This window comes from Lolium perenne, chromosome 2 (genome assembly GCF_019359855.2).
Source record: "Lolium perenne isolate Kyuss_39 chromosome 2, Kyuss_2.0, whole genome shotgun sequence".
In the NCBI taxonomy this organism is placed as follows: domain Eukaryota; kingdom Viridiplantae; phylum Streptophyta; class Magnoliopsida; order Poales; family Poaceae; genus Lolium; species Lolium perenne.
This window is the reverse complement of record NC_067245.2, coordinates 164,617,220-164,640,188: the sequence shown is the minus strand read 5'-3', so window position 1 is coordinate 164,640,188 and position 22,969 is coordinate 164,617,220. Positions and strand designations below refer to the sequence as shown.

General features: G+C 41.2%; 2 protein-coding genes across 3 annotated transcripts; one reads left to right on the top strand and one right to left on the bottom strand.

Annotated features, from left to right (window-relative positions):
- The first annotated feature begins 1,648 nt into the window (after positions 1-1,648).
- On the top strand, positions 1,649-15,297 carry LOC127333861 (valine--tRNA ligase, chloroplastic/mitochondrial 2). Of its 2 annotated transcripts, XM_051360298.2 has the most exons (27): positions 1,649-1,915; positions 2,025-2,106; positions 2,790-2,916; positions 4,149-4,232; positions 4,336-4,430; positions 4,907-4,998; positions 5,513-5,566; positions 6,478-6,530; positions 6,712-6,779; positions 7,069-7,144; positions 7,327-7,410; positions 7,965-8,113; positions 8,584-8,701; positions 8,791-8,907; positions 10,481-10,701; positions 11,651-11,740; positions 11,876-11,987; positions 12,442-12,552; positions 12,631-12,768; positions 12,862-12,912; positions 12,986-13,098; positions 13,404-13,551; positions 13,663-13,767; positions 13,855-13,956; positions 14,372-14,444; positions 14,525-14,691; positions 14,784-15,297. In XM_051360298.2, the coding sequence occupies exons 1-27, from the start codon at positions 1,783-1,785 to the stop codon at positions 14,904-14,906; spliced, it is 2,886 nt and encodes a 961-aa protein (XP_051216258.1). In that variant the 5' UTR covers positions 1,649-1,782; the 3' UTR covers positions 14,907-15,297. The 2 variants fall into 2 exon arrangements, with proteins under 2 accessions (XP_051216258.1, XP_051216259.1); XM_051360299.1 differs by lacking the exons at positions 1,649-1,915; positions 2,025-2,106 and having other exon boundaries at positions 4,141-4,232.
- Positions 15,298-17,977: 2,680 nt separating this feature from the next.
- LOC127333863 (uncharacterized) lies at positions 17,978-21,601 on the bottom strand. Its single transcript, XM_051360300.1, has 6 exons — positions 21,507-21,601; positions 20,728-20,908; positions 20,498-20,599; positions 19,536-19,643; positions 18,400-18,454; positions 17,978-18,299 (listed from the first exon to the last, which is right to left on the bottom strand). The coding sequence occupies exons 2-6, from the start codon at positions 20,865-20,867 to the stop codon at positions 18,255-18,257; spliced, it is 450 nt and encodes a 149-aa protein (XP_051216260.1). The 5' UTR covers positions 20,868-20,908; positions 21,507-21,601; the 3' UTR covers positions 17,978-18,254.
- Between the last annotated feature and the right edge of the window lie 1,368 nt (positions 21,602-22,969).

The window sequence follows — 22,969 nt, the reverse complement described above, 5'->3', positions numbered from 1 at the left end:
AGGTTTCCTAATCAAAAACCTATTACAATTCTATCTCTAACAACCTAACCCGTGCAACAGATTTCCTTCACAATTTAATTGAAGGCTCCCAAGAATTCTACCAAGCGAGGTTGCTGGAACACCAATCAACAAAGCTTTTCACAACCTTTCTTTATTTATGGAAGTGCTCATTTTGGCTTGCTGGAACATTTGGTTGCTAAGAAATGGCAATATATTTAGTAATGAAACCTGCTCATTCACTAAGTAAAAGGGTAAATTTATCTATGACATATCTCTCATGCAATATCGGATCAAAGCAAAGCACAAGGATAAGTTGCTCACCTGGATTAGTTCTCTGCCGTAGAGCCTTACTCCCCTTTTATCTCTTCTTTGTACATATTTAATTTTCTTTTCCTCTTTTTTTGGTTACTTGTATATACTTTGGACTGAGCTGGAGTAATAAATTGTTGTGGGGCTGTTGCCTCATAGTCTTGGGTTTCAAAAAAAATAGAAACACCAATCAACAATATAAGTACTGAATTCCACCGAATATGTGATACAAGTTTGGAGCAATCTTCACAATTTAATTGGAGGCTCGCAAGAATTTCATCGTGCTTTACACCACAATGATGGAGCTCCGCAGAAACACCCATCAACAATACAATGATTGAATTCCACCGAACATGTACAAAGAGTTTGGGACAATCTTCACAACAAGGTATATGCATGTTAAGTGTGGAACTTAAATACAAAATTAGGTAACTTGTGCGAAAAAGGCTACATGTCCAAGCAATAATATAAGGATTGGATTTTATTATTCAAACAAACACAAAGATTCATTTTTTTGTGTAGGCCACATACAATAGTATTATCTTGAAAAATTGCACGAGTAGGTGTCAAGGTAATATGCACGTGCGTGATTTATTTTAATTTTCTAAAAAAATTGTATTTTGAGATTTTTAAAAATCATATCCTCTTAAACCCATGTTCTCATGGTTATTTTCGATGAATTCACCTCAAACTACTCTTAGAAGGAACAAGACATTCAATGTTAGGTCAGATGCAAGCAACCACATCCCAATGAACAAATTGAACTCTGATCTACATCCAAGTGTGGGCAAATGGAGCAAGAGGTTAGGGAGTCTTTTATTTTCAATTGTTTAAAAATCATGTACGTAAGTTTAAAAAAATCTGGAAAAGGTGTGGATCTAGTCAACTATATATCCGACAAGCCTTGTTTCATATTTTGGGCTACATAAAAATGATAAAATATGACGAATTTATAGTTTTAAAATGTTCATTATTCACTATACTTAGATCGATGATTTTTTTATGTAGTCCAAAATGCAAAAAAAAGCAAAGAAAATAGTACAAATATTTTCATGTTGAGATTTTACATGCTTGTAAGGAGTAGTAATACCCATGAATTTTCATTGAAATTTTCGAATATTTTAATGGAGGGATCTCTCGAGCTCGGCCTCCCTTTGGAATCTTCAATCTTAATCCACTCTTTTTTGTGTACAAATTCAAATATGGATCAGGCAGAAATTTCTAATGAGCCAAAATGAAGAAAATCAAAACATATACTGTGTAGCAATGCTCAATACGGATTTGGTCATCATTCCCTTCGCTTGTGCCACCACGCTCCGTTCCCCTACGGTGCCCAGCGCCACCACTACCACCACGCTCCCGCGTTATCCTCTTCCAAATCCAAACCCCCCTGAAGCTCCACTTCTAGGGTTTATCCCAGTCGCCATCGCCCCCGAAGCACGCGAGCCGCGCGCCCCCCCGCCCGCGGCTCCAATGGCGCTCGCGGGCCCCTCCCACCTACTGTCCTCGTCCTCGTCCTGCCTCCGCCGCCTCAACCCGCTCCTCTTCTCCGCGCACCGCCGCCCTGCTTGGACCCCGCGCCGCGCCGTCCGCAGGTTCTGCGCAGGTAACTGCTAGCTCCCTGGTTCTCGGCTCAGCTCGTTTAGCCTAGCTGGTGCGAGATTCGGTGGGATTGGGTCGTGCATTGAATTGATTGAGCTTTGTTCGCTTTGCAGCGGTTGCCGAGAGGGATGTGTTCACCTCTCCGGAGGTCGCCAAGTCGTTCGACTTCACCAGCGAGGAGCGGATTTATAGCTGGTAATTTAGCCTCTTCGCTGGGAGTTATCTCGCTCGTTTGCTTGGTGAATGGTGATCCATTGATGCTCGTTGTCATGTGGTAATTATTACCATGATTTGCCAGCAATTCGACAAATTCATCGCAACCTTGCAATTCCAGCCTTGCTATGAGCAATAAAGTTGAGGGGTGAAATTTTAGTTGGTAGTGTGGAAATGTTGATTTAGTTGCTCATCTTAGAGCTGATCACTGATTTGCAGACATTGATAGAATATCACTGATGTTTGCACATTGCTGGCTTGATGATCCATGGGTAGCTGTAGTTAGCAAGTCAAGGTGGCAGAGATGTGATATGGAGCTTAGAACCGCCTCTTTTTATCCGTTAAATTTTGGATCTGATGGTGTATTGTTATACTCATACATCTTGAATTGTACGCACGATAATTTCCATGATTCATTCAGGAACACTAACTAAACTTAGGTACAGGGTAGAGAAGTATGTTAGAACTCCCATTGGATTAGCCTTACAACCTAGGATGACGACTCCTAGCTTAATAATCCAGTTATATGATTCAAGTACTGTTCAACAAACTGAATTGAATAAATCCAATTGTACGTTGGTACTTACTTTCCCCCCATGTCTCACTACAAATTATATCTGGAACTACATTACTTCTCGTAAGAAGATTTATTTGATGCTTTATAGGTGGGAATCTCAAGGATTTTTTAAGCCTAACTTCGATCGTGGAGGAGATCCATTTGTCATTCCTATGCCACCTGCAAATGTTACTGGATCACTGCATATGGGTCATGCTATGTTTGTTACTCTTGAGGTAGGATGGTTCAATTTTACAAGACTTCTGTGTTAGTTATGTTGCATAACTGTATGCTTATATTATTCCTTGCAAACAATTCATTTATCTTCACACCCTACGGATCTTTTATAGTGCATTCGCACTGTTGATGATCGTGATTTTTTCTCTGTATTTTACCTTTGAAGTTGATTTGCATGTTAAATTTGAACATAAGCTTCTATGCATTTGCGTAGTAAGGTGAAGACAAGCCATGTTTCGATGGCACTGGCAACTTTGTCTCGGCAACCAGTGAATGTGCCATGTATAGTAAAAGTTGTGACTATTGTATTAAGCAGAAGTTGTAAAATTTTTGAACATAAATAATGATAACTTGCATGTTAAATTTGAGCATAGGCTTCTATGGATTTGCCTAGTAAGGTGAAGACAGACCATGCGTCGATGGCACTGGAAACTTTTTCTTGATGCTCTTGGTCCCATGGATGACATGGAAACACAGAAACTCATGCGTCTTCGATGGAGCGCAACCATCCATGCACCTCCTGTTGCAAAACATCAAGGAGGAGATTACGATCTGGGCTAGGGCAGGGGCTCAGGGTTTACGGGTGGTTTTGCCATCCACCTGGGATGTGCACTGATGTCTTCTGGTCTTGTATCTTGCCTCCTAGGAGGATGTAAACAACTATCTATCTTTTCAATGAAATGAAACGCAAAGGTCCTTTGCGTTTTCTCGAAAAAAAAAAACCAGTGAATGTGCCATGCCCATGTATAGTGAAAGTTGCGACTATTGTATTAAGCAGAAGTTCCGAAAATTCTGTACAGAAATAATAACTTGCATGTTAAATTTGAGCATAAGCTTCTATGGATTTGCCTAGTAAGGTGAAGACAGGCCATGTGTCGATGGCACTGGAGATTTTGTCTTGGCAACCAGTGAATGTGCCATGTATAATAAAATTGCAACTATTGTATTAAGCAGAAGTGATAATGATGTAAAAATTATGCGCAGAAATGATAACTTGAATGCTGCGAACTACATGATGCTGTTAAACTAGCCTATTTAAGTTAATCCTGTGCAATTTAGATTCTTAGATAGTTGCCTCTCATGGGGTACTTAACATCGTGTTTCTAAGTTCTGAGACAATTAGTCCACATATATATCCCAAACATGGAAAAACTAATTTTTGTTTCTTTCCACCGTTTTGGGCTTTAGTATTTTTCTGACTAAAGTTTCTCCTTTTCTTTAAGTAACTCAGGATATAATGATAAGGTATTTCCGTATGAAAGGGAGGCCTGCACTCTGGATACCTGGTACTGACCATGCTGGGATAGCAACTCAGGTTTGTAGATCTTATTACACATTTACTCTGTATTCAATGTTGCGTTTCACACTTAGTGCAGTAATAGGCTAATTTTTATTTTCAATTTTCATTTATAATTCAGTTAGTTGTGGAAAAGATGTTAGCTGCCAAAGGCATCAAAAGAACAGATCTTACACGGGAGGAGTTTACTGAAAGAGTTTGGGAGTGGAAAGAGAAGTCAGTCCTTTTCTGAATCCAGTCCAGTTTGCTTATACTGTTTTCTGACGCAGCCGATTTTTATCTTCTTGCTGAATTGAACCAATCCCTTTTTTTACGAAACTGAAGACATATTTTCTTAATTACCTGGATTTACTATAAACCACCCTTACATTCCAAAAAGATACTACCCACGTGATTTCCTCTTTCTAAATGTAATTGGTCAGCACCCTCACTCCATCCTCGATGCGTTCGTGCATGCATCTCACATGCATTATGCTTTAGTTTCTTTGTGCTTTGCTGTCCTCTGGTATTGTTAATATGATGTTGGGTTTGTCTGTCATATTAATTAGAAATTAACTATCATGGAACTTATGAGGAAAGGTTATTCGGGCTAATCATTCATTCCAGACGGTTGCATTTATTAGAAGTTCTTTTTAGAACTGAATTTTCACAGTGGATTGTTTGTTTTTTGTTCTGAATACTTCTCCATTCAGGTATGGGAGTACTATCACTAATCAGATCAAGCGATTGGGTGCATCTTGTGACTGGACTCGTGAATGCTTCACTCTAGATGATCAACTAAGTCGTAAGTGTCAACTGATGTTTTCAATTGCAATTGATGCCATCAGCATTTCCTAGTACCTGCATTTTATGACATTATGTTTGTTTGAATGGTTTTTGTGGCATTATGTTGTGGAACTACTAGCTTGTTTCTGATTTTTAGGACTTTCTTATGTAGTTATGTTAGTTTTCTTTTTCTGCAGTCATCAGGTAACATGGTTTGCATATATTAATTTGGTTCTTGTCGATAAACTTGCATTTGATCAGGATCACGATAATGTCATATGGTATTTGACTCCCATTTTGGTTCCGGACTGTGTAATTTCAGCTCAACTTTTACAAATGAGAGTAATAGCTGTTTGATGTTCAACCTGCCAGATCTGAAGTGTTTAATTCCATTTATATACACTAGTGAACTTTGACCCATCATTTTTGTTGTAGAACCATCAGTAATATAGTTGTGATAGGCTGATAGCAATGGTAGATTGCCCACTCGAGCTGAATGTTAGAACTTGGTGGTTTTTCTTTCTATTTTGCAGGTGCAGTTGTTGAAGCATTCGTTAGGCTTCATGAAAAAGGACTTATATATCAAGGTATTATAATTAAACATGGGTACATGCTCTACTACAAAAGAAAGTGAATGCGCATAATATTGTGTAATGTGCTTGTGTTGGTTCAGTATCCTTTTTTCTGTTGTCAAATTTCTTCGAGTATTTGATTTTAAAACTCCATTTAACGTTAGTATACTTGGCAGTAGTGAACAGATGATCTTGTATGGAGTAGGGGACGAGAATAATGTTGTCTTGTATGTGCTTATCTATTATTGTTATTATTGGTATAAAGGCTTGTGTTACTACTTCTAGAAGTTCGTAGGGGCCACACTTGTCATAAGCTTTAGTGCTAAAGTTACCAAGTATATTTGTCTGTTGTTGGTTACTGCTGATTGGATAATTAAGTAGTTATATGGTGGAAGATGTGAAAACTCTTGATTTTCTAGTCTGCTTTCTTCAGCAATCAGATGTTCTGTAATGTTATGAATCAGAAATGTAGGATACACTGGTAATGAAAATATTTCTTCAGGCTACAACCCGCAAGTGAGTGGCTGTACTGCTGGATAGGGATACAAATTGAGTGGCTGGACCCGCACGCTGCCCTTTCAAATGCCAAATAATTTCAAACATGTAGCTACTCATGGAGCATGCACCATCCAGCATAGTAAAACATGCGATAGGTCTGTTTGATATTGGTAGTTGGTACTCTATCTGTGTTTTCTCTTGCATATGCCTGATATGTTTATTCGTCTGTTATGCTTAATGCTTGCGTTATTTCATGGTTGACGATGGCATCATGATTGTTATACCATTTTATATGGTTTTTTCTTGTTGGATGGACCAATTCTTATTCTTTTGAATTATTTTATCTTTCTTGTATGTCGTTAAATTTAGGGACTTACCTTATGTATCTTTGGTAAATATTGATTGATATATTGTACTTCCGTTCACAGGATCATATTTGGTCAATTGGTCTCCTAGCCTGCAGACTGCAGTATCTGACCTAGTATGTGAAGAGATTTCCTCTTTTTTTTAAACAAGTACACACATCCATATATCGGCAGAGCTAATTATTAAAACTAAAAGAAAATTCGGTAACGTATATGAGAGCTGGAATTTCAATATTGCATGGGTGATTATACATGAGCCAATTCAAAATTTGATTCTGAAATGCTTGATTTTATTAGGAAGTTGAATACTCTGAAGAACCTGGCTATTTGTACTTTATGAAGTACCGTGTCGCTGGTGGATCAAGGTATTTCTTTTAAATTCTAAATCTTCTGGTCGTCTAACATCTCACAATAATCAGTGTGAATCGTCTTTAAGTAATTGATGATGTCATCATACATATTGTTGACTGTATTTACAACTAAGTGCATGCTTGTGTTTACCAGTTTTTGTTGTTGTTGTTTCCCCCTTGTGATTTAAGTGAACATTTTCATGGGCACGAGTTTTCTGATATGCATTATCTTTCGCAATCATATAACATGTTTGACACTATCTAATGGTGAATTTGGCTTACACACATTCAATTTGTGGGGCAGGGATGATTTTATGACTATTGCGACAACACGTCCCGAGACTCTATTTGGTGATGTTGCAATTGCAGTTAACCCAGAGGTATGCTCTATTGCAGTTAGCCCAGACTTTATGTCAGTACTTGATAGTAAATATAAGTGCATAATAAAACTATTTGTGCATTTCGTTGCAACCTATTTTACAACTTACGTCGAGCTATTTATTTCTTGAAGAGATTAGGTTTGTCAACAATCTTTATTTCAATTTGTTAATTGGTAATGCAGGATGAGCGTTATGCAAAATATGTGGGAAGATTGGCTATTGTACCCTTGACATTTGGGAGACATGTTCCTATTATAGCTGATCGGGTAAGAATAATAGTTATCTCTAGTATTTTGTATATTTCGAGTAATTCCAGAAAGGATATTGTGAGATTAGTTAAACTAAATTAATGGAAAACATCATATTGACTAGTTGCAGGTGTTCTTTCACCATCTTTGTCGTGTTATTGTGCCACTTGTACTTGCAAATTTTACGCTATCACCTGCCAGTTGAATTCAGGAAAGCTGTTATTCATATTGTTAACTACTTTAATGGTGTGGCTGTTTTTGTGGCTAAGTTTTGACTTATTTAAATTTTTGTATCCCAAGCTGGCCTTTTGCTTGGCTTGCCGTACTAAGATGAGGCATGCATTCTTGTGTAGGTTCTTCATACTCGCATAAGCAAAGCCAAAATATTCTTTCTATGACCATATGTGGTTTCTCCCAAACTAGAGTAAAAAAGATCACTTCATTGTAGTAATTTGGTCAACCTCAATCCAGAAACAGTTGAAGGGAGTACTAAAGGGGAGGCAGGATAGTGTTCCTTAGATGGACTTTGCATGACTCCTGTTAATAGTAACTATTGCTTCTATGATTTACAGTATGTTGATCCAGAATTTGGAACAGGAGTGCTGAAGATTAGTCCTGGACATGATCAGAATGATTATCATATTGCCCGAAAGCTTGGGCTGCCAATCCTTAATGTTATGAACAAAGATGGCACACTAAATGATGTTGCTGGATTATACAGGTATTATTTTTTGTAAGACAGCACATATTAACTAAAGAATTGTACCTCCTAGGAGGTGTGTACCAAACCCTATCTTTTCAATGAAATGAAACGCAAACACCTCTTTGCGTTTTCTCGATTTTTTTTTGTAAGACAGCACATATGAACTAAAACCATTATTCTTCTATTCTGTGGTAGATATACTTAGACTTGCAAATTCAGCTGCTTACAAACCCCTATATGTTTGGTGATTTTGAATTTGCTTTCGAGTTACGACACAACAGGACTACAGCTGTTTAATACTGCTTACTGTTTTTTAAAATTTAAGACAAAAAGGTTGTGAACCCAATTTGTGGCATTGAGTTAGTAGAATTAATGTAAGCAGTTGATTCAACTACTGCATAAGATAAAACAGTAGGTAACAGAGTTGCAAGTTGCAGGGCCTTCTGTGTGCAACATGTTGGCCTTAACTTATTTTCCTCTTTTTTCAGTGGTATGGATCGCTTTGAGGCACGAGAGAAGCTGTGGTCCGAACTTGTTGAGACTAACTTGGCAGTGAAGAAGGAACCCTATACACTTAGAGTTCCCAGATCTCAACGGGGTGGTGAAGTGTGAACCTTTTTCTTGTTCTTGCTCATATTTAAGGCCTGCTGATGTTTCTCAAAGGGCCTGATGACCCTATTTTTGTGTGATCCTAGGTGATTGAGCCTTTAATTAGTAAACAGTGGTTTGTCACAATGGAGCCAATGGCTGAAAGAGCCCTCCAAGCTGTTGAAAAGGGACAACTAATTATTCTTCCAGAGAGATTTGAAAAGGTAAATGCATGTATCTTTCACTCTGATTATCTGAAAAGGTAGTTATCTGCCGCTCAGCAGTAAGCACACAAAAGCAAGGCAACAGATTTTTACAGAAACATTGAAACAGGAATTCACTTGGAGCTCAGTAAAACAATACTCCCTCCGTTCCTAGATATAAGGTGTACAGTTTTTGGCACGGAAATTAAGAAATTCATGTTGAGGAAAAATTACACAAGGTTTTGGCGGGATTGATCCTGAGCAACTAACATGAGAAAATAGAGGACTTTTCAAAAGATAAGGAAACACAATAAAATATCTAAAAAAATGTCTACATAGGTTGTCCAACACAATATACCTCATGGTTTTTGAGTCGCTGTAATTATTCCTGGAACTGGATCACAATCCAAGTCCAAAATATATAAGTCCACGTGATGTCCACTTTTACGTGATGTGGTCCATGTCCAATCCATGCTCTACTCTGCAATGTCCAAATCCGTCCAGCTCCAACCATCAGTAGTATTGGATATCCAAAAGTCCAACGGATCTTAATCCTTGCACAAACTGTATCCCCTACATGACTGCATCCCGCACACACTCCATATCCCCGCATGGATAGCTTCTCTCCGGCGCGCCTCCCAGCCGCCGCCGGCCAGGCCCCCCTCCTCCCTCCTCTCTCCTCCTTCGTCCTGCAGTCTCCCCCGCCCGTCCGCCCCTCCCGCTCTCCCCAAGCTCCGCCGCCGCAACGACGACCAACGGAGGCGTCGAGCTGCTGCTGCTCACTCCGGCGAGGGCGGAGGCGGCGGTTTCAGGTGACGGAGGCTCTTGGCGAACTCCCAGGTACCAGAGTCCCTCGGCAGACTCGGCGATGTCGAGCTCCATGTGCGCCCACTGCGCCTAGGTCCGCGCCGCCGCCCGATTTCTTTCCATGGACTTCGAGACGCGCAGGTTCAGTTGCGAGAAATACGTCTGCGGCGCCCGCGAAGATTCCGGCGAGCTGCCTCTTCGGCTTGAGCAGGACGAGGACGGTGGCGGGCTGGCGGCGGCAGCGGCCGATGCGTGTGCGCGTGCGCGTGGATGCAGCGAACAGTGTCCAATGGACAATGGATTATAGATTCGTTTCGGTCCAAAGTCCGTTCAGTATTACTGGACCAGATGTCCACAGATACCCATGCCCAACAAAGTCCAGTCCAATTACATCCAACAAAATTTAGTCCAAAGTCCATTGGACTACCTCGATCCAGTTCCAGATTTAGCTGTAATGCTGTATAGTTGCCGAGTCGTTTTCCAAAAATCACGACGACTCGCGACTTATGGCGACTATACAGCGTTTTAGGTCGACTATACATGAGTCGCAGCCTCAGGCGACTCACTTACTCACTTTTGAGTCGCTACTCAAAAACCATGATATACCTTATATTTTGGAGACTTCTCTCAGAAAACTATACACCTTATATCTAGAAACGGAGGGAGTATATATATATATGTGCCAAAGAAAGTGGTCATATATCTGCATATAATTCTCCGTCAGAAATGAAATTTGCAGTTGACTTGGCCACTATTTCCCTGCTCATTCTTTTGTGTGCTGCTGCAGATATATAATAATTGGTTAACAAATATAAAAGACTGGTGTATAAGTAGACAATTGTGGTGGGGCCATCGGATACCAGTCTGGTACATCGTTGGAAAGAAATGTGAAGAAGACTATATTGTTGCCAAAAATGAAGAGGAAGCACTTGCAAAAGCTCAGGAAAAATATGGAAAATCAGTTGAAATATATCAGGACCCTGATGTTCTCGATACTTGGTTCTCAAGGTTTGTCTTGCTCTTCAAAGATGTGTGGTATCAATTATTTTTCCGCAGTATGAACTTCCTGATCGCATGAATTTATCGTTTGATTTGCACCGATTGTTTTTCTGCTATATGAATTTCTTAATCGCTTGAATTTCGTCATTTGATTTGCACACCAACATTATCACGTAATGGAGCTACATGCTCCTTATTTTGAAATTGAGCAGAGTTCTGCAATACATTTTCTTAATGAAAGACCGTAAAGGAGGCCCTGACATTACGCATTTTGTATTAGTAGGGAAATAGTGTCTTGGCAATTTCCTGAAGTCCTGGTTTTTCTCATTGCGACATCAAGATGTGACACTAAAATATTTCGAACAACTTTCATTGTGATTGTTTCGAAAGAATAAACCACAAAGTCTTACTGAAATTCTTAGCAATATTTGTCACTTCCATGCTTCTCAATGATTTTTCTAGCCCTCTTATTGTAATGCCTGACATGTGCTACTATTTATTCGGAGAGGCCCGCCTTTTGAATATCTCAATAAAGACCTCCCTAAGATCTGGGAACCACAATAAGCAGGTTAAAGGTTAATGTCCTTGTGTGGTGGTGCTCAGAGCTTTAGACTCCAATAAACCTTTGCTCAGTATTCTTTCTGACCTCCTATTGTCTTTATTTCTTTCCCCTAAATTAATTGCCATGTAATTCATACATTATATTCCTTTTTTTTCTTTTCTTAGATTATATTCTCTTTCTTCCTATTCTTCCTATATTACATTCTCTTTCTTTCTTTTCATCCTATAATCTATATTACGTTTTCTTTCTTCCTTTTATATCTCTTTGCCTTATTTTCCAAGTCTTGAAAATATCAGAACTGCAGAAGTATAAATATTATAAAGCAAATCTCTTACAAGTCTTATTAAAAAAATTGCACATAGTTTCTGTTTTGACTTGTTGGAAGTTGCTGTGCAGTGCTTTATGGCCTTTCAGCACACTTGGTTGGCCAGATACGTCCAAGGAGGATTTGAAGCACTTTTATCCCGCAACAGTTCTAGAGACCGGGTATGTTAGCTTCAGCAACAACCTTTTCTTCCTTTCTTTTTGTAAGGTGATTTATCTGCTGTGCTTAGCTATGTGTTGATATTCTGCTATTCCATTTACTATGTTTGATACTATAGATAATTTTGTTTTTAACAGCCATGACATTTTGTTCTTCTGGGTTGCACGGATGGTCATGATGGGAATTGAGTTTACAGGAACTGTTCCATTCTCTTATGTCTATCTACATGGTCTTATCCGGGACTCTGAGGTGAGAGATATGGGCACCATAAGTACTTGTTTATGTTTTACTTATGAGGGGGCAAACAGTCAAACTCAGTATTTTCTTGCAATTTATAAGTAAGATGATCAAACTTCTATGTCACTTGATTTTATGAGAACACAACTGTATCGGAGGAAGCATGATGTACATAGCATTACTAGTTACTAGGAGCTGCTAATTGATATGGGAGGAGGCGGTAGGGACCCGGGGGATTGGAATGTACCTAGAGATTTGGCTCTTGATAGGACTGCATGGAAATCAGCAATTCATTTGCTAGAATCTTAGTTTACTTGTACTTTGCTTAGTGTTTTCTCTCTGTTTTTGCTTTCCATACATTTCTGTTGGTGTCCATTATGAAGTCTATTTGACATGTGTCTAAATTGTATGTTGGACTTGTTTATGTTGCTCTCCGTTTCACAGACTAATCATCAGGTTATTTTAGGGACGAAAAATGTCAAAGTCACTGGGCAATGTCATTGACCCCCTGGATACCATGAAAGAGTATGGGACAGATGCATTGAGATTTACACTTTGCATGGGCACTGCCGGCCAGGTTTGCTTTTCCATGGTTTTCTGCATTTTACATTCATCAAGCTTGGTCACTTCTCATTAACACACATTTTCACCTCAGGACATTAATCTCTCGACAGAAAGGTTGACATCAAATAAGGCTTTCACCAACAAACTCTGGAATGCAGGCAAATTTTTGTTGCAGAATTTGCCTGATAGAAGTGATGCCACTGCATGGGATCTCTTATTAGCAAACAAGGTATGTCACTGAATTTTCAAATTGCACAGGATGCATTCACTAAATTTCATTCTCCTTTATGTAACTGTTCCTACTATGTATCTCTTTCTTCAGTTTGACACAGAAGCATCGCTTCAGCAACTACCATTGCCAGAATGCTGGGTGGTGAGTCCAGTATTTTCTTGAATTATTGGTCTTTAATGAGTTCTGGTAATAAAGAGAATAAACTACAATCCAGGTTACGGGACTACACGAACTTATCGATAAAGTCAGCATAAGCTATGACAAGTTTTACTTTGGAGATGCAGCTAGAGAAATCTATGATTTCTTTTGGGGCCATTATGCTGATTGGTAAGATGACGTACAACCATATAGTGGAAACTCAACCTTGTTTGCACAGTATTGTCTAATACTCCCTCCATTCGGAAATAAGTGTTGCCGATTTGTTTAGATTCACATGTATCTAGACACGTTTTAGTGTGTAGATACATGCGAATCTAGAAAAATCTCGACACTTATTTTCGAACGAAGGAAGTATATACCAAGCTATTGCTTGGTTGTATACTCCTATCTCCACTCTATCCTTGCCTGTTTAGGTGTATTCTTTCTTGTAGATTTAATGATTTATATGGTTTTACAAAATTGTTATAATGTAGGTACATTGAATCTAGTAAGACTCGTCTCTACCACTCTGGTGACAGTTCAGCTACTACTACGACACAAAGTGTTCTCTTGTATGTCTTTGAAAACATACTTAAGCTACTGCATCCATTCATGCCCTTTGTCACTGAAGAATTATGGCAGGTACTGAAACCTTGACTCTCCATTAGTATTATACATCATTTTTAACTCTCACTTCCTTAAGTTGCTCCCTGGCCTAGCACTGACATATAGTTAGTATATAATTATTTTCAGGCATTGCCGTACAGAAAGCATGCACTTATAGTTGCTCCCTGGCCTAGCACTGACCTTCCAAAGAGTTCATTGTCTATCAAAAGATTTCAGAACTTGCAATCCTTGGTAAATTTTTGCTTAGCTGTATGTGCTTAGTTTGAATGTTATAGCCTGCCAGCGACCATTTTGTTTGATTTACCCCTATGATAACAGATAAGAGGAATCAGAAATGTCCGAGCAGAGTATTCTGTGGAGCCAGCTAAACGGATATCAGCTTCTGTTGTTGCATCTGCCGATGTCCTGGAGTACATATCGGTACGTGGCTTGAACAGCAAGTCCTTTCTTTTAGTGACATTTCATTGCACCTATATTGTGAGCCTTTTGACCCAGCAATTTAGCGTAGCATGTTTTTTCGGAAAGAAGACTGGTGGTTATTCGGTGTAATTTAGTACTCAAATTTGTTGAAATCAAAATTGCCAAAGAATATTGCATAGACATATTATTTAGCTGGGAAAGCTTCGCCGTTAGAACTTAAGAGGCACCATTCCTCAAAAAGTCAAAATAAAGTAGAGTTAACCATGTATGGATGATAGATGCCATCTTCCTGTAAATATCAGCAGAATGTTGCTGTTTCCTCAAAAAATCTATGATAGCTGTAACTTTCCTGCATACAGCCTGCTGTTTTATTTTATTTTATTCCATTCATCTGACTAGTATTTTTATGCCGCAGAAAGAGAAGCAGGTTCTTGCTTTACTTTCGAAGCTTGATGCAAAGAATGTACATTTTACTGAATCGCTACCAAGTGAGTACCTTGTAAACTTTTCGAGACGTTATCTTGATTGATGCAGTTTGCCAATGTGAAAAACATTCCATGCTCGCTAGGTGATGCAAACCAGTCTGTCCACATTGTTGCTGATGAGGGTTTGGAGGCGTATCTACCTTTGGCTGACATGGTTGATGTGTCTGAGGAAGTTAAGCGGCTCTCCAAGCGCCTATCTAAGATGCAGACAGAATATGACGCTCTGTTGGCCCGCCTCAGTTCCCCCAGTGTATGTCGACTATTTCTTCTCCTTTCTGTGAGCTAGTTTTCCATATTCAAGTTCCCTTATCCTGTTGTTTATGCATTTCAATCGTGGTGCAGTTTGTAGAGAAGGCGCCTGAAGATATAGTTCGTGGAGTTCGTGAAAAAGCATCGGAGGCAGAGGAGAGGATCTCCCTGACTAAGAACCGGCTTTCGTTCCTGCAGTCAACAGTTTCTTCGTAGACGTACTATTCACCATGGATGGTGGAATCGGCCATTGTAAAGCCAATTTTGATTTATACTGGCTTGGCGCCACAGATGTTTGAACACTAGTCTGTGAAGCAAACTTCCCTCTGAAATGGTCAGCCCGAAGCAGCAGAGCAGAGCCGTAGATGGGTTATACTTCACAAAAACATTCTAAATTCATTTTGATGTATACGGCTTAATAGGTTTGTTTATTTTGCCGCCTCTATAATTTTCTTGTAGTATAATGATTTATATTGAAAACACTTGTAGTTGTAGGATTGTCTTGTGAATTTGTCTGGTCAGTCAACACCATCCATTCGGAATATATTGAATCAAAATATGGCATGATTAGAACCTGTGAATTCAACATTAAATAGTTCCACCCTCCTGTCTTGATGATCGATACATCCCAACTTGTACCAATGAAGCTTTGTTGTAATCTGATATCGGCACCTTATGTCTCATTGTCACCGGAGTATCAAGAGTGCGCTCCGGATTGTCTGATATGGCCTGGTGACTGGAGTCGTCTTTGTGGCTGTGAAGTGTGAACCCATGTGAGATGACCTTGCGTGGGAAGACGGCTCTCATGAATCATCATCATATGGACTGTTCAAGCAAATGTCCGGTATCAGGGGACTCGGCACAGCAAGCTACGTCTTCATCATCCATGCCTACAAGGGGACTTGGCTTGGCTCCCTCAGGTTCCGGAACCCAGCCCACCTGTTGAGGTTGGGCGAGTGCCCCATGGCAGTCGGCAGGCACACTTTACCTCTTCCACCCTAGCGTGAAGGCACCCTCGTAGTCGTAACAGATGCCTCTCTAGCGTGAAGGCACAACGATAAATTTTAGCAATTATCCATCCTACATTCCTACTTTTTTTTACGAAAAACATTATATTAAAATTAAGCTAATATGTCCGCCTCATTAAAAATCTTCCAGCCCCCTTCGGTACCCTGGAAGGAAAAGAGTGCGTCTGAAAACCTGCTGCTCAGTCCTAAGACTGTTTTCTAAGAAATCTGGGGGATCATCCCAAGACCTACTCTCTACCTGTGTACAAGCATAGCGTGCACACTCATGAGCTACCTTGTTCGCATTACGACCCACAAAACTAAACTCAAAGAGCTCAAAAGAGGAGCTCAGCTCGTCTATTTCGCTTAACACATGGGCTAAAACCTGTGTCTTCCTCCCTCTCCACAGACTCACCAACTCTGCACAGTCGGACTCACAGGTGACCTTCTGCACACATTAGAAAGAGGTAGGGAGAAACCGGATCTCCCTGCCTTATATCTCGAGAAGGACTGAAATGTGGCAACAATTCACCATTAACCTTAACTGAAAATCTAACTGACGACACATCTCATAATAAGATTTATCAAGTGGTCTGGGAAGCCCAGCTTGCGCATCATAGCCTCAAGAAAGGGCCATTCCACTCTATCATATGCCTTCATCATATCAAGCTTCGCCGCACAAACTCCTTTTTTGGCCTTCTTTCTTCTCCTCATTGTGTGAATGCACTCAAAGGCCACCAAAGCGTTATCTGTAATCAACCGTCCCGGAACAAAGGCACTCTATTCCGGACTAATTGTTTCCTCCAAAACCGGCCTTAACCTCAGAGAAATCACCTTTGTACAAATCTTATAAATCACTGTACACAAGGAAATCTGTCGGTATTGCTTAATGGACTGGGGGTTTCGAACCTTCGGAATTAAAACGATGGATGTGTCATTAAGCTCACTTGGAAGCTCACCCCCATTCAGAAATTCCAACACCGCCGGAACCACAATTGTCTTCAGTGTCTCCCAATGGCGTTGAAAAAACCCCGCGGTAAAACCATCTACCCCAGGAGCTTTAGACGGGTGCATCTGAAAAAGAGCATACTTGATCTCCTCCTCTGTAAATGGTTTATCCAAAGACACCCTCATCTCATCTGTAACACGTTCCTGGACAAAATGCAATAGTGCATCCATGTTTGGTGCCCCTTGAGAAGTGTACATCTGTTGGTAAAAAGTTTGAACCTCTTCATGTATTTCTCTTTCTTCAACACACAAAGAGCCATCATCTCTTTGCAGAGAGGAAATTCGATTTATCCTCTTCCTCTGAGCCACGCCTGAGCATGAAAATAGGTAGAGGTTTTATCTCCTGCCTTTAACCATTGGACACGGGAGCGTTGTTTAATCCAGATTTCCTCTTGAGCAAGGACTTTGGTAATTTCAGCCATCACCTCCCTTTCCTCCTTGCCTGGACCAGAACCCATGGAATTCAGCCTCAGCCGATCCAAATCCTTTCTAAGCTTGGATAACTTGTTCTTGAAATTTCCCAAAGTTTTGTCCCCCCATTTATCCAGCCCTTCTGCAGTCATAACACCCCTCAAACCGCCACCGAGAGCATTCTCTGTCCACAATTTTTGAACCGTTTGATCATAATCGTTATGCGTTTGCCACACATTCTCATACCTGAACATCCTCTGTCCCTTTTTGCCAGCAGTTAAGTTCTTTCTTGTCATACGAAAGAATGGCACAATGGTCAGACTGCACCATGCTCAAGTGCTGGGCTCGGGATACTATAAAATTTTCATATAAAACATCATTCCCAAAACCCCGATCCTACATTCCTACTGATCCAGCAAACATACACATACGATACAGTTTTCATTTTCAAGAAGGAGAGCAGTTTTCTAGATATAGTTTTCTTTTCTAGCATATAAAATTTAGTAATGCCCCATCATATATGAATCCAGGAAACATACACTGCAAACATATACGTTAGATAAAAGAAAGACCAAATTTCTCTTCTAGAGAGAAAACAAGGTATGATGCGGACTGACACAAGTATTGATCTGCCCGACCCAAAGGAAAATTTATATTCAATATACTGTCGAGACCAACTCCAGTTCTGGTTCGAACCACCAGATTGCAGAAACCATGGATGTGTAACTGCCCCTAAGCTGCTGAATAGATCGCACCGTAAACAATGTGCAATGGAGGATAGGGGTACCTCTTCTTAAGAGGAACAAATATCTTCAAACTGAGCCTTTAGGCCTAACACAGCATGCATGCAGCAAGAAATGATATCATCAAGCCAAATGCCAGCCACGTCAATTCCTCTGAAAATTCATGTTGTAAATACAAACGTCCACCAAGTCTACATACACCCTATCGATCAGCTACAAGATTCACCGCAACCAGTGTCACACAAGCCTCATAGAGAAAACATTGGGAGATGCATTCTTGGCATGCACCTTGCAACAGTTTGCTCCAAGAATCTTACAAAATCGATGGCAAGTTATAGACGTTTCTCTACCAAGCACCTCTCAGCCTCAGGTTGTGGTGTGTATCTCTGGGTCGCTCACTCTGCTGGTATCTGCAGGAGTTCGCGGATACCTTCACATACCTGCATTTGAACAATGGGAGAGGGTAACATATAAGCAGATAATGCTATAGACCTTACATCATGTACTACATGAACGAAACACCTAATTTATTGTACGTACCATCTTGATCTGTGCTTTTATGCCTGCGATAAGGTGTGTGTACTCATCTATTTGACTGTAAACATGAAAAACTTCACATCATAAATATGTGAGTTAATTTCAAACCACAAAAATAGAAGTTACAACAGCATGCATATGAATGTCGTCGAGGGGCCCAACATCAATAACGACCATCCCTGTAGTACACGCAAGAACAGTACACACAGCTGCAAAGCAAGCATGCCAGCATACGTAACCGGATGGACATAATCGACATATAGATAGATCTATAGCAATACACATAAACCGATTAAAGAGCGAGATATCTATGGCATGTCACTGCCATGAACAAACAAATACAACGAGATCTAAAACCTTCATCATTGGATCGAAAACTTTCACACAAATATGTTATAAATGACTACAGAAGGTGTTGGAAACGGATTAAAAATGAAACTGGTTGGCATGGCAGCGAGGTGGTGGACACATGGCATCCATCTGTGAAACCGCCAGAGGGTGAAAACTGAACTTTTTCCATAGTTCAAGGTTTACATTTCAAACAGTTTTAGAGTTCAAGGTCGAAAAATGAACTTTCACCTCCAGGGTTGAGAAGTGCACTATATCTTTCTATATTATGAGCCACACACGTGGCTAATTACCATAAGTCTGGATATAAATAATAATACCAACCACATATGATGTTACCGCTACAGGTTATCTTCATATTCTGAAGGTGCATATGGAATTGAATATTAGATGCAGATCAGAAGCACACAAGAATCAGCTTTGACTATGTACATTGTCCCTTATTGCTGATGTCAAATAAGCGAGTTCTACTCAGCATTTGATGCCTGAGTGAGCATCAAGCTCCAACAAATTAAAATACCTAGAATAAGTGTACAGAAACTATCTAGAGATGAAAGAGTCCACAATGCTCAAGAATATCACCTTTGCTCAAAAGAAAAAAAAACACTTTAGCTCTACCAGCATGCTCTACCAAGTGTAATAAGTTAATAACCCGGCAAAAGTAAGTATATATTACTATATATGCAAAACTGTGTCAAACAGGGCATAAAGCACCAGAAGAATAATTCTTCATGCCTTATAAATATTGCTGTGAAGCAGGATCTGAAATTCAAATGTTCAAAATGAGTTACCTCGCCAACCTTGCTTCTCTTACAGAAATAAACTGCAGAGCTTCTTGCCATGTAAATTCCACATGAAAACCAAGACCAATGTCCACAAAAATGTGTCTCGTGTCTGGCCTGTAGGAATAATCACAGAATAAGGGCAACAATTAATCTCAACAGTTCAAGAAAATTTACTGGAGGCATGAAAGCGTAGGTTTCAAACAGGAAATTAATAATATCCTAGAGTTATTCCAACCTTTAAATGTTAACCTAACAGCTTGTTCAAGAAGGCCAGTTAAGGAAGGAGTTGAAATGATGAAGCATATCAAAGCAAGTTTCACATTCGCTCGCTATGCTGTCTAATGACCAATGACCTTCTTTCTACTTTATTATGTAGTGCACAGTAATCTAAACAGTTCATTATACTGTCTCCATATGCAAACACCTTTCTATGAGGAAAGTGAACCCTACGGAAACAAACGAAAGGGTATAGAACACCTTTCTCATGTCTACCCTTCTACTGCAAAGTTTCATCAAGAACTCCAGTTGAAATGCACACTCAAATTATTGGATGAGTAATTTAGTATCTCTTGCCCTTAATTTTAGACAGTACAAACCACCCACTCTTATAGGATTCTCTTTGCATATGTACTTCATATATTCTGGCCCTTTGGCCCAATAGCACTACAACGTCCATTCATAACACAAACCACATACTCTAATAAGGTTGAATTTTATTTGATGGTCAATGACTTACATTAGATAAAGGATAGAGCAGTTCCTTTCTAGAGATTACAGAGAATGTGAGATAGAGCAGAGTCCAGAATGAGTTTTTTTTTTACACAAGAATTTTGTCTAATTGACAAATGTCAAATCAAACCCAGTAACCCACTACTATGTTGAAAATATGTCTACTCTGGGTCGAGAAGTGAAACAGCAAAGGCAAGAACTTCAGAATTTGAGGCAGTGTAGGGTGAAAGGATGCTTACACTTCTGCCTGCATGTACACCTCAGAGCCAATATTGACCATGGATCGCATGCTGGTTACACCATTCTTTTCCAAATTTTCAATATTTCGCTTCAAATCCAAGCTGCAACCAATCAACAAAAACATAAACCATCAGAATGAGCAATATTGCCAGATATATGAACCATTGGAAGCAAGAGACCTACATAGTTCAGTACAATTGCAGCAGAAAGGAATACGATGAGAGCTTACAAGGTCTTTTGCTGCTGGAACAAGTTATCGCGCTGGGCAATGGCATTCACAAGATCAGGCTTGAGCCGTCGGTCAACGAAATCCTCAAACTTCTTCACCTTCTCCTGTCGCAGACGCTCCTCCAACGCGGCCATCGACATGTCCCAACTGGTTTCCTTTGGGATTCCTGTCCACAGCCAACCTTCGCATACCAACAACAAGTAAATATCACAATTCCACAACTCGTAAAACATGGCCAAAAGATTAGGCTCTGGTTGGGTGTCTTTATTGAGCCCTTTGGAGTTGAACTGGCTGCAGTACCAAATCAAGCAAGAAACTGAAATAGACTGCGATTCCAGTTTTTTGTTTTGGTTTGGATGTAGTACATGTGTATTGGTAGTTGGAACCTTAGGAGAGCACCGAATCCTAATTCTTGTTTGTATTGATGGCCACGGTATTGAATTGCAAACTTCCTCCCGTCTCATCCTCATCCCCTCTTCCTCACAGGCTTGGCCTCCCCGTCCCAGGCAGCTGCAGTGCCCGCCTCCTGTCCCAGCCGCCAGCCGTGCACTGTCTGTTTCTGTGCGTGCGGAAGGGACGAAGGGTACACTGGCTGGGCGATTTCCACAGGATTCGGGGGTCTCGCGCTCGGAATTTGGGAAGGGGCCGCGCGCTCCCCATTGCTCGTAGCGGCGCGGGACTATGGGACAGGGCGTGGTGGTGGGGAAGGCTCGTAGCGGCGTCGGCGGCAGGTTTGCATCGGCAGAGAGCAGGATAAAGGGGAGGATGTAGGGGCTTACCGGAAACGGCCGCCGTCGTCGAACGCGTCGCCGGCAGCGCCGCGCCTCACTAGCCCGAGGGTTCTGCCGTGGGTTGCCCCGTGGTTGGGGTTGGGGGGCTCATGAGTTGGATGCGCCGAGGGTTAGGTATAATGGGCCGGCCCGAAACTCGGTCGCCTATCCTGTTTGTCACGGCTATCGCATTCCCGCTGCACATACGGATGTTTTCCATATGCTCAATAAAAACAAAAAACAGCTCAAAAAAAAAAACAATACGGATGTTTTCTTAGTCTGCCCATAGTGCAGTATTTTAGGTACATGCATTCTAGACTTATAAAAATGCTGATGTAGTATCTAATTAAGAAAGAGAGGTAGGATTAGAGTAATATAGGTAAATATTGTATCATAGCTCATGTTGAGAGAAAAGTTAATGCTAAATAGATCTTAAACATATATTTGTATTGAGATTTTACAAAACAATAAATTTAGAAGAAGATTGTGATAGTACTCTATAATACCACTAACTATAGAAATAGTACTATAGACAAGTATCATATGCATAATACTAAGAGCATCACTCAGTCGCGTCCCCCAAACCGTCCCCCAAAGGGATTTGGGGCGCGCCGGATAAAAAAAATGTTCCCAGCCATGTCCGAAAGCATATTTTTGTCCGGCGCGGCCCGATACGGTGTCCGGCGCCACGAGCCCGTCCTCGCTACACAGGGGACGCTCCGGGCACGCCGGACACAACGAAAAGCGAGGCGGGGAGTGGCGGGACCGACGCGTTAGCGGCACAGGAAAAATTCGTCCCCCACTCCCACCAAATCGCGCCCCTCCCGCCACATCGCGGGTCTCCCGTCGCGCATTTATGCCCTCCCAACACATTTGATCTCCTATCCCGCCGATTCATTTCTCCCTCCCACCGTCGCTACTCTGTTCCTCCCGCCGTCGCTACCCTCTCCCCATCCATGGCGCCGCCGACAGCCCCCAAAAAAGATGACCAAGAAAGCGGTCAAGAAGCCGCCGGGCAATGAGACGAAAGGGGCGAAGGCGTCCTTCGCGAAGCCGCGGAAGGCGCCGGCTCCGAAGAAGAAGCCGGAAGGCTGGACCGATGATCAGTGGCATCAAGACTGTCTGCGCCGGAAGTTGTCGATGGCGGAGCGGAAAGGACGGAGGGCGGCGCAGCAGGAGAAGAAGGCGCTGGCGGCGCGCGCTTACCATCACTTGCTGGCCGGGTGTATCGCTACCACCAACGCGAGCCCATGAAGTACGTCGGTGCCAGTGTACATTCCGGGAGTGGTCTCTCTGTCGACATCCGGGTTCTACAACGACGGCCCCTCCGCCACTCCCGAGTGTGTGACGCCAAACTTGTCGCCGCACTACCAGGATACGCTGCCGCATGGCGACTTCAACCCCAACTCCCTCTTCTACTCCTCGGTGTACGAGCAAGCACCCCAGCGCGAGGCAGGACCCGGTCCGGACGG

Bases quoted from the DNA above. Each gene is read 5' to 3' on its own strand.
- LOC127333861 (XM_051360298.2), top strand. From the start codon at position 1,783: ATGGCGCTCGCGGGCCCCTCCCACCTACTGTCCTCGTCCTCGTCCTGC. The intron at 2,917-4,148 runs GTAGGATGGTTC...TAAGTAACTCAG, and splicing joins CTATGTTTGTTACTCTTGAG to GATATAATGATAAGGTATTT. The intron at 12,553-12,630 runs GTTTGCTTTTCC...TTTTCACCTCAG, and splicing joins GCATGGGCACTGCCGGCCAG to GACATTAATCTCTCGACAGA.
- LOC127333863 (XM_051360300.1), bottom strand. From the start codon at position 20,867: ATGTCGATGGCCGCGTTGGAGGAGCGTCTGCGACAGGAGAAGGTGAAG. The intron at 20,600-20,727 runs GTAAGCTCTCAT...GATTGGTTGCAG, and splicing joins TTCCAGCAGCAAAAGACCTT to CTTGGATTTGAAGCGAAATA. The intron at 18,455-19,535 runs GTAACTCATTTT...TCATGTTTACAG, and splicing joins AGAGAAGCAAGGTTGGCGAG to TCAAATAGATGAGTACACAC.